At 40.7% G+C, this 12,618-nt stretch overlaps 1 protein-coding gene and 1 pseudogene across 1 annotated transcript; both read left to right on the plus strand.

Annotated features, from left to right (window-relative positions):
* The first annotated feature begins 316 nt into the window (after positions 1–316).
* MAP1LC3C (microtubule associated protein 1 light chain 3 gamma) lies at positions 317–10,984 on the plus strand. The gene is made up of 4 exons (XM_004283491.3): positions 317–374; positions 481–536; positions 9,851–9,957; positions 10,725–10,984. The coding sequence occupies exons 1-4, from the start codon at positions 317–319 to the stop codon at positions 10,942–10,944; spliced, it is 441 nt and encodes a 146-aa protein (XP_004283539.2). The 3' UTR covers positions 10,945–10,984.
* Positions 10,985–11,623: 639 nt separating this feature from the next.
* LOC125965220 (signal recognition particle 14 kDa protein-like) lies at positions 11,624–12,030 on the plus strand (annotated as a pseudogene).
* Positions 12,031–12,618: the final 588 nt, after the last annotated feature.

Below are 12,618 nucleotides of genomic sequence, written 5' to 3' on the forward strand. Positions count from 1 at the left end.
TGACGACCAATGCACTACATTGTAAATCTTAATTTCTTTAGCAAAGACAAATTTTTAAATGTCAGTGAGCGAAGTGACTTTCTTTAACCAGAAGAAGGTGGCTGTTCCATTCCCATTCTCAGAACTGACCTGCTCCTGCCCAGGGAGGGGGAATCTGGAAAAGGGAGGGATGGAGAAGGCTGATGTACACAGCCCTACATAAAAGCCTCCTTTGGGATCCTACAGGCAGTTTGGAAGCAGCTGGAAGAATGAGTTAGGTCCTGGTTGTGAGATTTTTTTTTTTTTAAATCACACACAGACACAGCTGTTGAACAAAATGCAGACTCCACAGAAAAGCCCAAGCCTCAGACCTTTCAAGCAAAGAAAGAGCTCAGGTAAAGTTCTCAGAATAGCTGGGTTTTGGCCCTTGAGACAGGGAGACAAGAAGATACAGGCTTCTGTTCCATGCTGACGTGTTCATTTAATCTTAAATGTTCACAGCAACCAGAAGGGAGGAAGTTGTTGGAATCCTAGTGAAGTTCCCTGGCAAGATCCCGGTAAGACATTGAACTCCTCAGGGGACGCCTGTGATATCCTGTTCTTTGAGAAAGCAAAACCCAGGGAGAGACCTTCAAGTTGGCAGAAGAGTAAGACATGGAGATCACTTTCCTCCCCACAAATACATCAGAAATGCATCCATATGTGGAACAACTCCTACAGAACACCTACTGAACAATGACAGAAGACCTCAGACTTCCCAAAAGGCAAGAAACTCCCCACGTACCTGGGTAGGGCAAAAGAAAAAAGAAAAAACAGAGACAAAAGAATAGGGACGGGACCTGCACCAGTGGGAGGGAGCTGTGAAGGAGGAAAGGTTTCCACACACTAGGAAGCCCCTTCACTGGCGGAGATGGGGGGGAAGCTTTGGAGCCATGGAGGAGAGCGCAGCAACAGGGGTGCAGAGGGCAAAGCAGAGATATTCCCGCACAGAGGATTGGTGCCGACCAGCACTCACCAGCCCAAGAGGCTTGTCTGCTCACCCGCCGGGGTGGTCAGGGACTGCAGCTGAGGCTCAGGCTTCAGAAGTCAGATCCCAGGGAGAGGACTGGGGTTGGCGGCGTGAACACAGCCTGAAGGGGGCTAGTGCGCCACAGCTAGCCGGGAGGGAGTCCAGGGAAAAGTCTGGAACTGCCTAAGAAGCAAGAGACCATTGTTTCGGGGTGCGCGGGGAGAGGGGATTCAGAGCACTGCCTAAACGAGCTTCAGAGACAGGCGTGAGCTGTGGCTATCAGCGGAGACCCCAGAGACGGGCATGAAACGCTAAGGCTGCTGCTGCAGCCACCAAGAAGCCTGTGTATGAGCACAGGTCATTTTCCACACCTCCCCTCCCGGGAGCCTGTTCAGCCCGCCACTGCCAGGGTCCCGTGATCCAGGGACAACTTCCCTGGGAGAACAAATGGCATGCCTCAGGCTATTGCAACGTCATGCAGGCCTCTGCTGCCAGGCTCGCCCCGCATCCGTACCCCTCCCACACCCCCACCTGACTGAGCCAGAGCCCCCTAATCAGCAGCTACTTTAATCCCGTCCTGTCTGAACAAAGAACAGATGCCCTCAGGTGACCTACACCCACAGGCAGGGCCAAATCCAAAGCTGAACCCCAGCAGCTGTGCGAACAAAGAAGAGAAAGGGAAATCTCTCCCAGCAGCCTCAGGAGCAGCAGATTAAATCTCTACAATCAACTTGATGTACCCAGCATCACTGGAATACCTGAATAGACAACGAATCATCCCAAAATTGAGATGGTGGACTTTGGGAGCAACGATATATATTTTTTCCTTTTCTCTTTTTGTGAGTATGTGTATGCTTCTTTGTGTGGTTTTGTGTGTATAGCTTTGCTTTTACCATTTGTCCTAGGATGCTGTCTGTCTGTTTTTTGGGTTTTCTTAGTATAGTTTTTAGCTCTTCTTATCGTTGGTGGATTTGTCTTTTGGTTTTTAAATACCTTTGTTGGAGTATAATTGCTTTACAATGGTGTGTTAGCTTCTGCTGTATGACAAAGTGAATCAGCTATACATATACATATATCCCCGTATCCCTTCCCTTTTGCATCTCCCTTCCTCCCACCCCTCTAGGTGCTCAAAAAGCACCAAGCTGATCTCCCTGTGCTATGTGGCTACTTCCCATTAGCTATCAATTTTACATTTGGTAGGGTATATATGTCCATGCCACTCTCTCACTTTCTCTCAGTTTACCCACCCCCCTCCCTATATCCTCAAGTCCATTCTCTATGTCTGCATCTTTATTCTGGTCCTGTCCCTAGGATCTTCAGAAACTTATTTATTTAGTTTTTAGATTCCATATATATGTGTTACCATACGTAATTTGTTTTTCTCTTTCTGGCTTACTTCACTCTGTATGACAGACTCTAGGTCCATCTACCTCACTACAAATAACTCATTTCGTTTCTTTTTATGGCTGAGTAATATTCCATTGTATAATATGTAATATTCCACATATTTATCCATTCATCTGTCAATGGACACTTAGGTTGCTTCCATGTCCTGGCTATTGTAAATAGAGCTGCAATGAACATTGTGGTACATGACTCTTTAAAATTATGGTTTTCTCAGGGCAAATGCCCAGTAGTGGGATTGCTGGGTCGGATGGTAGTTCTATTTTTAGTTTTTTAAGGAACCTCCATACTGTTATCCATTGTGGCTGTATCAATTTACATTCCCACCAACAGTGTAAGAGGCTTCCCTTTTTTCCACACCCTCTCCAGCATTTGTTGTTTGTAGATTTTCTGATGATGCCATTCTAACTGGTGTGTGATGATACCTCATTATAATTTTGATTTGCATTTCTCTATTGACTAGTGATGTTGAGCATCCTTTCATGTGCTTTTTGGCAATCTGTATATCTTTTTTGGAGAAATGTCTATTTAGGTCTTCTGCCCATTTTTGGATTGTGTTATTTGTTTTTTTGATATTGAGCTGCATGAGCTGCTTGTAAATTTTGGAGATTAATCCTTTGTCAGTGGCTTCATTTGCAAATATTTTCTCCAATTCTGAGGGTTGTCTTTTCATCTTGTTTATGTTTTCCTTTGCTGTGCAAAAGATTTTAAGTTTCATTAGGTCCCACTTGTTTATTTTTGGTTTTATTTCCATTTTTCTAGGAGGTGGGTCAAAAAGGATCTTGCTATGATTTATGTCATAGAGTAGTCTGCCTATGTTTTCCTCTAAGAGTTTTATAGTATCTGGCCTTACATTCAGGTCTCTAATCCACTTTGAGTTTATTTTTGTGTATGGTGTTAGGGAGTGTTCTAATTTCATTCTTTTACATGTAGCTATCCAATTTTCCGAGCACCACTTATTGCAGAGCCTGTCTTTTCTCCATTGTATATCCTTGCCTCCTTTATCAAAAGTAAGGTGACCATATGTGCACGGGTTTATCTCTAGGCTTCTATCTTGTTCCATTGATCTATATTTCTGTTTTTGTGTCAGTACCATACTGCCTTGATTACTGTAGCTTTGTAGTATAGTCTGAAGTCCAGGAGCATGGTCCTAGAGCTCTGCTTTTCTTTCTCAAGATTGCTTTGGCTATTCAGGATCTTTGGTGTTTCCCTACAAATTGTGAAAGATTTTGTTTGAGTTCTCTGAAGTATGCCATTTGTAGTTTGATAGGAATTGCATTGAATCTATAGATGGTTTTGGGTAGTATAGTCATTTTCACAATGTTGATTCATCCAATCCAAGAACATGGTATATCTCTCCATCTGTCTGTATCATCTTTAATTTCTTTCGTGAGTGTCTTATAGTTTTCTGCATACAAGTCTTTTTTCTCCTTAGGTAGGTTTATTCCTAGGTGTTTTATTCTTTTTGTTGCGGTGGTAAATGGGAGTGTTTCCTTAATTTCTCTTTCACATTTTTCATCATTAGTGTATAAGAATGAAAGAGATTTCGGTGAATTAATTTTGTATCCTACTACTTTACCAAGTTCATTGATTAGCTCTAGTAGTTTTCTGGTAGCATCTCTTTAGGGTTCTCATGTCATCTGCAAACAGTGACAGCTTTACTTCTTCTTTTCCGATTTGGATTCCTTTTATTTCTTTTTATTCTCTGATTGCTGTGTCTAAAACTTCCAAAACTATGTTGAATAATAATGGTGAGAATGGACAACGTTGTCTTGACCCTGATCTTAGAGGAAATGCTTTCAGTTTTTCACCATTGAGAATGATGTTGGCTGTGGGTTTGTCATATATGGCCTTTATTATGTTGAGGTAAATTCCCTCTATGCCGACATTCTGGAGGGTTTTTATCATAAATGCGTGTTGAATTTTGTCAAATGCTTTTTCTGCATGCATTGAAATGATCACATGGTTTTTATCCTTCAATTTGTTAATATGGTGTATCACATTGATTGATTTGTATATATTGAAGAATCTTTACATTCCTGGGATACACCCCAGTTGATCATGATGTATGATCCTTTCAGTGTGCTGTTTGATTCTGTTTGCTAGTATTTTGTTGAGTATTTTTGCATCTATGTTCATCAGTGATATTACCCTGTAGTTTTCTTTCTTTGTGTCATCTTTGTCTGGTTTTGGTATCAGGGTAATGGTGGCCTTGTAGAATGAGTTTGGGAATGGTCCTCCCTCTGCTATATTTTGGAAGAGTTTGAGAAGGATAGGTGTTAGCACTTCTTTATGTTTGATCGAATTCACCTGTGAAGTCATCTGGTCATGGGCTTTTGTTTGTTGGAATATTTTTAATCATAGTCTCAATTTTAGTGCTACAGATTGGTCTGTTTATATTTTCTATTTCTTCCTGGTTCAGTCTCAGAAGGTTGTGCTTTTCTAAGAATTTGTCCATTTCTTCCAGGTTGTCCATTGGCATATAGTTGCTGGTAGTAATCTCTCACGATCTTTGGATTTCTGCAGTGTCAGTTGTTATTTCTCCTTTTTCATTTCTAATTCTATTGATTTGAGTCTTCTCCCTTTTATTCTTGATGAGTCTGGCTAATGGTTTATCAATTTTGTTTATCTTCTCAAAGAACCAGCTTTTAGTGTTATTGATTTTAGCTGTTGTTTCCTTCATTTATTTTTCATTTATTTCTGATCTGATCTTTATGATATCTTTCCTTCTGCTAACTTTGTGGGTTTTTTGTTCTTCTTTCTCTAATTGCTTTAGGTGTAAGGTAAGGTTGTTTATTTGAGGTGTTTCTTGTTTCTTGAGGTAGGATTTTATTGGTATAAAATTCCCTCTTAGAACTGCTTTTGCTTCATCCTATGGGTATTGGGTCATTGTGTTTTCATTGTCATTTGTTTCTAGGTATTTTTTGATTTCCTCTTTGATTTCCTCAATGGTCTTTTGGTTATTCAGTAGTGTATTCTTTAACCTCCATGTATTCGTATTTTTTACAGATTTTTTCCTGTTATTGATATCTAGTCTCATAGCACTCTGGTTGGAAAAGATACTTGATATGGTTTCAATTTTCTTAAATTTACCAAAGGTTGATTTGTGATCAAGAAGATATGATCTATTCTGGAGAATGTTCTATGATCACTGGAGAAGAAAGTGTATCCTCTTGTTTTTGGATGGAATGTCCTGTAGGTATCAATTAAGTCCATCTTGTTTAATGTGTCATTTAAAGCTTGTGTTTCTTTATTTATTTTTATTTTGGATGATCTGTCCATTGGTGAAAGTGGGGTGTTAAAGTCCCCTACTATGATTGGGTTACTGTCGATTTCCCCTTTTATGGCTGTTAGCATTTGCCTTATATATTGAGGTGCTCCTATGTTGGGTGCATTAATATTTACAATTGTTATATCTTCTTCTTGGATTGATCTGTTGAACATTTTGTAGCATCCTTCTTTGTCTATTTTAATAGTCTTTATTTTAAAGTCTATTTTGTCTGATATGAGAATTGCTACTCCAGCTTTCTTTTGATTTCCATTTGCATGGAATATCTTCTTCCATCCCCTCACTTTCAGTCTGTATGTGTCCCTAGGTCTAAACTGGGTCTTTTGTAGACAACATATATATGGGTCTTGTTTTTGTATCCATTCAGCCAGTCTATGTCTTTTGGTTGGAGCATTTAATCCATTTACCTTTAAGGTAATTTTTTTTTTTTTTTTTTTTTTGCAGTACGTGGGCCTGTCACTGCTGTGGCCTCTCCCGTTGCAGAGCACAGGCTCCGGACGCGCAGGCTCAACGGCCATGGTTCACAGGCCCAGCCGCTCTGTGGCATGTGGGATCTTCCTGGACCGGGGCACGAACCCGTGTCCCCTGCATCGGCAGGCAGACTCTCAACCACTGCGCCACCAGGGAAGCCCAAGGTAATTATTGATATGTATTTTCCTATTACCATTTTCTTAATTGTTTTGGGTTTGTTATTGTGGGTCTTTTCCTTCTCTTGTGCTTCCCGCCTAGAGAAGTTCCCTTAGCATTTGTTGTAAAGCTGGTTTGGTGGTGCAGAATTCTCTTAGCTTTTGCTTGTTTGTAAATGTGTTAATTTCTCCATCAAATCTGAATGAGATACTTGCTAGGTAGAGTAATCTTGGTTGTAGGTTTTTCCCTTTCATCACTTTAAATATGTCCTGCCACTCCCTTCTGGCTTGCAGAGTTTTGCTGAAAAATCAGTTGTTAACCTTATGGGGATTCCCTAGTACATTATTTCCTATTTTTCACTTGCTGGTTTTAATAGTTTTTCATTGTATTTAGTTTTTCATAGTTTGATTAATATGTGTCTTGGTGTGTTTCTTCTTGGATTTATCATGTATGGGACTCTCTGCACTTTCTGGACTTGATTGACTCTTTCCTTTCCCATATTAGGGAAGTTTTCAACTATAATTTCTTCAAATATCTTATCAGTCCCTTTCTTTTTCTCTTCTTCTGGGACCCTTATAATTCAAAAGTTGGTGCATTTACTGTTGTTTCAGAGGTCTCTGAGACTGTCCTCAATTCTTTTCATTCTTTTTTCTTTATTCTACTCTACGGTAGTTATTTCCAATATTTTATCTTCCAGGTCACTTATCCATTCTTCTGCCTCCATTATTCTGCTATTGATTCCTTCTAGAGAATTTTTAATTTCATTTATTGTGTTGTTCATCATTTTATGTTTGCTCTTTAGTTCTTCTATGTCCTTGTTAAACGTTTTTTGTATTTTCTCCATTCTATTTCCAAGATTTTGAATCATGTTTACTATCATTACTCTGAATTCTTTTTCAGGTAGAGTGCCTATTTCCTCTTCTTTTGTTTGGTCTGGTGCGTTTTTACCTTGCTCCTTCATCTCCTGTGTGTTTTTCTGTCTTCTCATTTTGCTTAACTTACTGTGTTTGGTGTCTCCTTTTTGCAGGCTGCAGGTTCGTAGTTCCCATTGTTTTTGGTGTCTGCCCCTAGTGGCTAAGGTTGATTCAGTGGATTGTGTAGGCTTCCTGGTGGAGGGGAGTGGTGACTGTTCTGGTAGGTGGGTCTGGGTCCTGTCTTCCTGGTGGGCAGGGCCACATCCACCAGTGTGTTTTGGGGTGTCTGTGAACTTAGGATGATTTTAGGCAGCTTCTCTGCTAATGGGTGGGGTTGTATTCATGTCTTGCTAGTTGTTTGGCATAGGGTTTCCAGCATTGTAACTTGCTGGTCATTGAGTGGAGCTGGGGCTTAGCGTTGAGATGGCAGTCTCTGGGTGAGCTTTCGCCATTTGATATTACATGGAGTCGGGAGGTCTCTGCTGGAGCAATGTCCTGAACTTGGCTCTCCCACCTCAGAGGCACAGGCCTGACACCAGGCTGGAGCACGAAGACCCTGTCAGCCACCCAACTCAGAAGAAAAGGGACAAAAAAAGAAAGAAGGAAAAAAAAAACTAAAATAACATAAAATGAAGTTATTAAAATAAGAAATATAAAAAAATTTTTAAACAGAATGAAAGAAGAGAGCAACCACACCAACAAACAAATCCACCAATGATATCAAGCGCTAAACACTGTATTAAAACAAAAAAAGCGGACAGAAGAACCCTAGGACAAATGGTAAAAGCAAAGCTATACAGACAAAATCACAAGATAAGCACAACTCAATAAACCCACAATTTCCAAATAATCAATGCCAATGTTATAAAATCATGCATGAGTAAAAGATGCATACAAAGTACAATATGGACCAATGGACTGTAATGTTACACAGAGTATAAAAAGTCAATTTATATGGTTTCATATTCTACATTACAACTAACTTTTAAGAAACTACCACTTGTTGAATTTTGGTGTAAAATAAAAGAAGAAAAATTACAATTAAATAAAAATGCTATTATGCTAAAATGCATTTTCCAATTACAAATACATGTGGGGCCAGATTTTCTTCATATAACTCAACCAAAGCAACATTTCATAACAGATCAAACACAGAAGCAGATATAAGAATATTCTTATATCTTATATTATTATAAACACATGAATGGATGCTCAACATCACTAATCATTAGAGAAATGCAAATCAAAACTACAATGAGGTATCACTTCACAGCAGTCAGAATGGCCATCATCAGAAAATCTACAGACAATAAATGCTGGAGAGGGTGTGGAGAAAAGGGAACCGTCTTGCACTGTTGGTGGGAATGTAAATTGATACAGCCACTATGGAGAACAGTATGGAGGTTCCTTAAAAAACTAAAAATAGAACTACCATACGATCCAGCAATCCCACTACTGGGCATATATCCTGAGAAAACCATAATTCAAAAAGAGTCATGTACCACAATGTTCATTGCAGCTCTGTTTACAATAGCCAAGACATGGAAGCAACCTAAGTGTCCATTGACAGTTGATTGGGTAAAGAAGATGTGGCACCTATATATATATATATACAATGGAATATTACTCAGCCATAAAAAGAAATGAAACTGAGTTATTTGTAGTGAGGTGGATGGACCTAGAGTCTGTCATACAGAGTGAAGTAAGTCAGAAAGAGTATACAAATACCGTATGCTGACACATATATATGGAATCTAAAAAAAAAAGTTTCTGAAGAACCTAGGGGCAAGAAAGGAATAAAGACTCAGATGTAGAAATTGGACTTGAGGACATGGGGAGTGGGAAGGGTAAGCTGGGACGAAGTGAGAGAGTGGCATGGACTTATATATGCTACCAAATGTATAATAGATAGCTGGTCAGAAGCAACCACATATGACAGGGAGATAAGCTCAGTGCTTTGTGACCACCTAGAAGGGTGGGACAGGGAGGGTGGGAGGGAGATGCAAGAGGGAGGAGATATGGGGATATATGTATATGTATAGCTGATTCACTTTGTTATAAAGCAGAAACTAACACACCATTGTAAAGCAATTATACTTCAAGAAAGATGTTTTAAAGAAAAAGATGTGTTACATATATACAATGGAATATTACACAACCATAAAAAGGAATGAAATTGGGTCATTTATAGAGACTTGGATGTATCTAGAGACTGTCATACAGAGTGAAGTAAGTCAGAAAGAGAAAAGCAAATATCGTATATTAACGCATATATATGGAACCAGAAAAATGGTACAGATGAATTGGTTTGCAGGGCAGAAATAGAAACACAGATGTAGAAAACAAACGTATGGACACCAATGGGGGAAAGTGGCGGGGGCGGGGGTTGATGGTGGTGTGATGAATTGGGAGATTGGGATTGACATGTATACACTAATACATATAAAATAGATAACTAATAAGAACCTGCTGTATAAAAAAATAAATTAAATAGAATTCAAAATTTCACAAAAAAAGAACCCAGCCAATGACTTCCTTCTCTCTATTCCAAGTTCCTAAGACATAGAGAACTGAGGTGTATTCTTTGGCAGTTTCTTCAGAAGAGATGAAGGTCGAAACTCTTGACAGGTGACAGTGGAGCGCTATCCCAGGGAGAAGCTCTTGCCCTCACTGGACAAGACCAAGTTCCTGGTCACACAGGAGCTGACCATGACCCAGTTCCTCAGTGTCATCCGGTAGGTAACGAAGTGCTCATGGGGGTATGTGCTGTGTGGCCCTGGGCTTTTTGGAACAATGAGAGATGGGATATGGCAGAGAGACAAGGAGAAGGATTTGTGCTTCACCTTTTCTCTTCAACTCTGCCTTTAAAAAGGATGATCTCATGATCAACCAATTTTAAAAAGATGTCCATTACCTTGCTACAACACTAAAATAAGTGAGAGCTCCCAATTTTGATGTACCAGCTATATTTTCTTTTGCTTCAACATTTTAGTGGTACTGTGTTTTAATTTCTGTCTTCAAATTTCTCTAAGAATTTTTCAAAGGAATCTTTGGAAAATGGTCCAAAGCCCTCTGTTTTCAAGATTTTAAAAGCCCAGTGACAGCATTTTACCTCTAAATATTTTCCCCTTTGTGGCAGGGCTTTGGATTATCCAGTGTTGGTTAACCACGTTCTGAAACTATTTCCTCTCCCACCCACAACATAAATTTAGCCCCTCCTAGCTGAGACTGGGGGTGTACTGGCTGTGCCTCTAATGTATGGTCTGAGGGTGGTTAGACAGCGCTAGCCATTACCAACAGATTCAGCTTGCTCTGCTATCAAAACAGTCTAAAGTTTGAGGATGACTGGGCTAGAGTGGGGAGGTGGGGGCATCTTGGTTCGATACGGCCAGACACTAGCCAGACAGAGGTAAGAAAGGCTATGGATCAGGGGTCATTCCCTTCCAGGTTAACTTTTTCCCTTCCTGCCCCCCCCACACACACACCCTCTTCCGCAACCCAGGAGCCGCATGGTCCTTGGGGCCACTGAATCCTTTTACTTGCTGGTGAACAACAAGAACTTCGGAAGTATGAATGTGACCATGGCAGAGATCTACAGGGACTACAAGGATGAGGATGGCTTCGTGTACATGACCTATGCCTCCCAGATATTTGGCTGCTTGGGGTCAGCAGCCCCCAAGGATGGGAGCAACCTTGGGGGCAGGCCCTGCTATCCTCTATAATACGTATCCTCTAACCAATGCATTCACCAATGCAGGAGACACGGACCTCTTTCTGTGTGTGCAGTGATGGTCCAGGGGGCAAGGACGCCCTGCAGTGATCAGCACCAACCGTGACAGTGAGGCAATGCCTGCCCTGTTTGCTTTTTGTGCTCGTGCTCTTTGGTGGCTCTTGAGAATTTTGTAAACAGTAAGTCTTTTCTAAGTGGTTAACTTGTGCAATGAGCTGGGGAGGTATTTTAAGCGTCTCCTCTGGGGGAAGCCAGGCTAGGGTCCCTTGAGGGATTTGATCTCCCTGTTGTGGGCAGGAGTCACGTGTATGCTAGGGCATGGAGAACCTGAGATGTGTGGATAGTCTCCGTGGAGCTTAATGCAACCAGTGTGAACTGCCTCATGGTGGGGATGGTGGGGGGATGGGCACCGAGGGGAAGTGGTCTTATCTGTGTCATTAAAGAGATTATTGTTATTTCCACAGCATTCACTTGACTCGGTTATTTCCCCTTATATTCTTTTAGTCTGTCTATGCCACACAGATTTATGCCAAAATTGTTACTGCTCAGTTTCAAATAATTTAAATGATTAGTTTTCCTTGCAATAGAATTTTTTAAATAATGAATTGTGTTTAAATCCTTATTATGGGGCTTGGGGCTTATGCTGACAGAGTGGAGCCAGCAGCGCCAGGATGGTGCTTCTGGAGAGAGAGCAGTTCCTGACAGAGCTGACCAGGCTCTACCAGAAGCGCCGGTTGTCGGGCAGCGTGTGCATCACCTGAAGAAGTATGATGGTCGAACTAAACCCATTCCAAGGAAGGGTTCTGTGGAGGGCTTTGAGCCCTCAGAAAACAAGTGTCTGTTAAGAGCTACTGATGGGAAAAAGATCAGCACTGTGGTGAGCTCCAAAGAAGTGAATACGTTTCAGATGGCTTGTTCAAACCTATTGAGAGCTAACATGGATGGGCTGAAAAAGAGCCAGAGTAAGAAGAGCAAAGCAGCGCAGTGAAGGGCACCAGGTTTCCCGCTTTCACCAGCTAACCACTGAATTGCTATTTTTCCTTTGGTTTTTACTTTTGGCCACAAAGCTGGGTTTCTGATTCCCCTACAGTAACTGTTTTCATGTGAGATTAGGGTCATTTTTGGATGGAGGAAGAGCTGTAGTGTTTACAGGGTAGTTACAAGAAGCCAGTTTAATTTAGGTCTGGCTAAGTGGTCTGTGTTGTATGGTTGTATGTTTCTGGATAATAGTTTACAGTCTCTGTAGCCGTCTGTGAAGAGCACTGTATCATTAAACCAGTATTTATCAGCACTGACCATCTTTTATTCCTTTTCCCACCCCATAAAATGTTTCTGGCAATAGCTCCTCATTTTGGAATGATGTGATTATGAACAGGCTTTAAGACCTGTCTTATGGGTTACTGGAATTGAAACCTGACAGTTTTACAAAAAGTTGTGTTATTTCATGGGTATTTTTCCCAGCTTGCTGTATCATTTTATCATCATAGTTTCTCTAGCAAATTTGAATGAGTTCTCATAGCCAAATGAGAGTTTGCTTAACCAAACTAAGGGTAAGCCTATTACAAAATCATCAAGAATAAAGATTCCAAGTTAATGATGTTAAAAAAAAATCCTTATTATGGGCCAGGCATTGTTCAATGCACTCTACTTGTATTAAGTCCTCATA

This window comes from Orcinus orca, chromosome 1 (assembly GCF_937001465.1).
Source record: "Orcinus orca chromosome 1, mOrcOrc1.1, whole genome shotgun sequence".
Classification (NCBI taxonomy): Eukaryota; Metazoa; Chordata; class Mammalia; order Artiodactyla; family Delphinidae; genus Orcinus; species Orcinus orca.

Excerpts from the sequence above, each read along its gene's own strand:
- MAP1LC3C (XM_004283491.3), top strand. The coding sequence starts at position 317 with ATGCAGACTCCACAGAAAAGCCCAAGCCTCAGACCTTTCAAGCAAAGA. Across the intron at positions 375-480 it reads CAAGCAAAGAAAGAGCTCAG|CAACCAGAAGGGAGGAAGTT; the intron begins GTAAAGTTCTCA and ends AAATGTTCACAG. Across the intron at positions 9,958-10,724 it reads CAGTTCCTCAGTGTCATCCG|GAGCCGCATGGTCCTTGGGG; the intron begins GTAGGTAACGAA and ends TCCGCAACCCAG.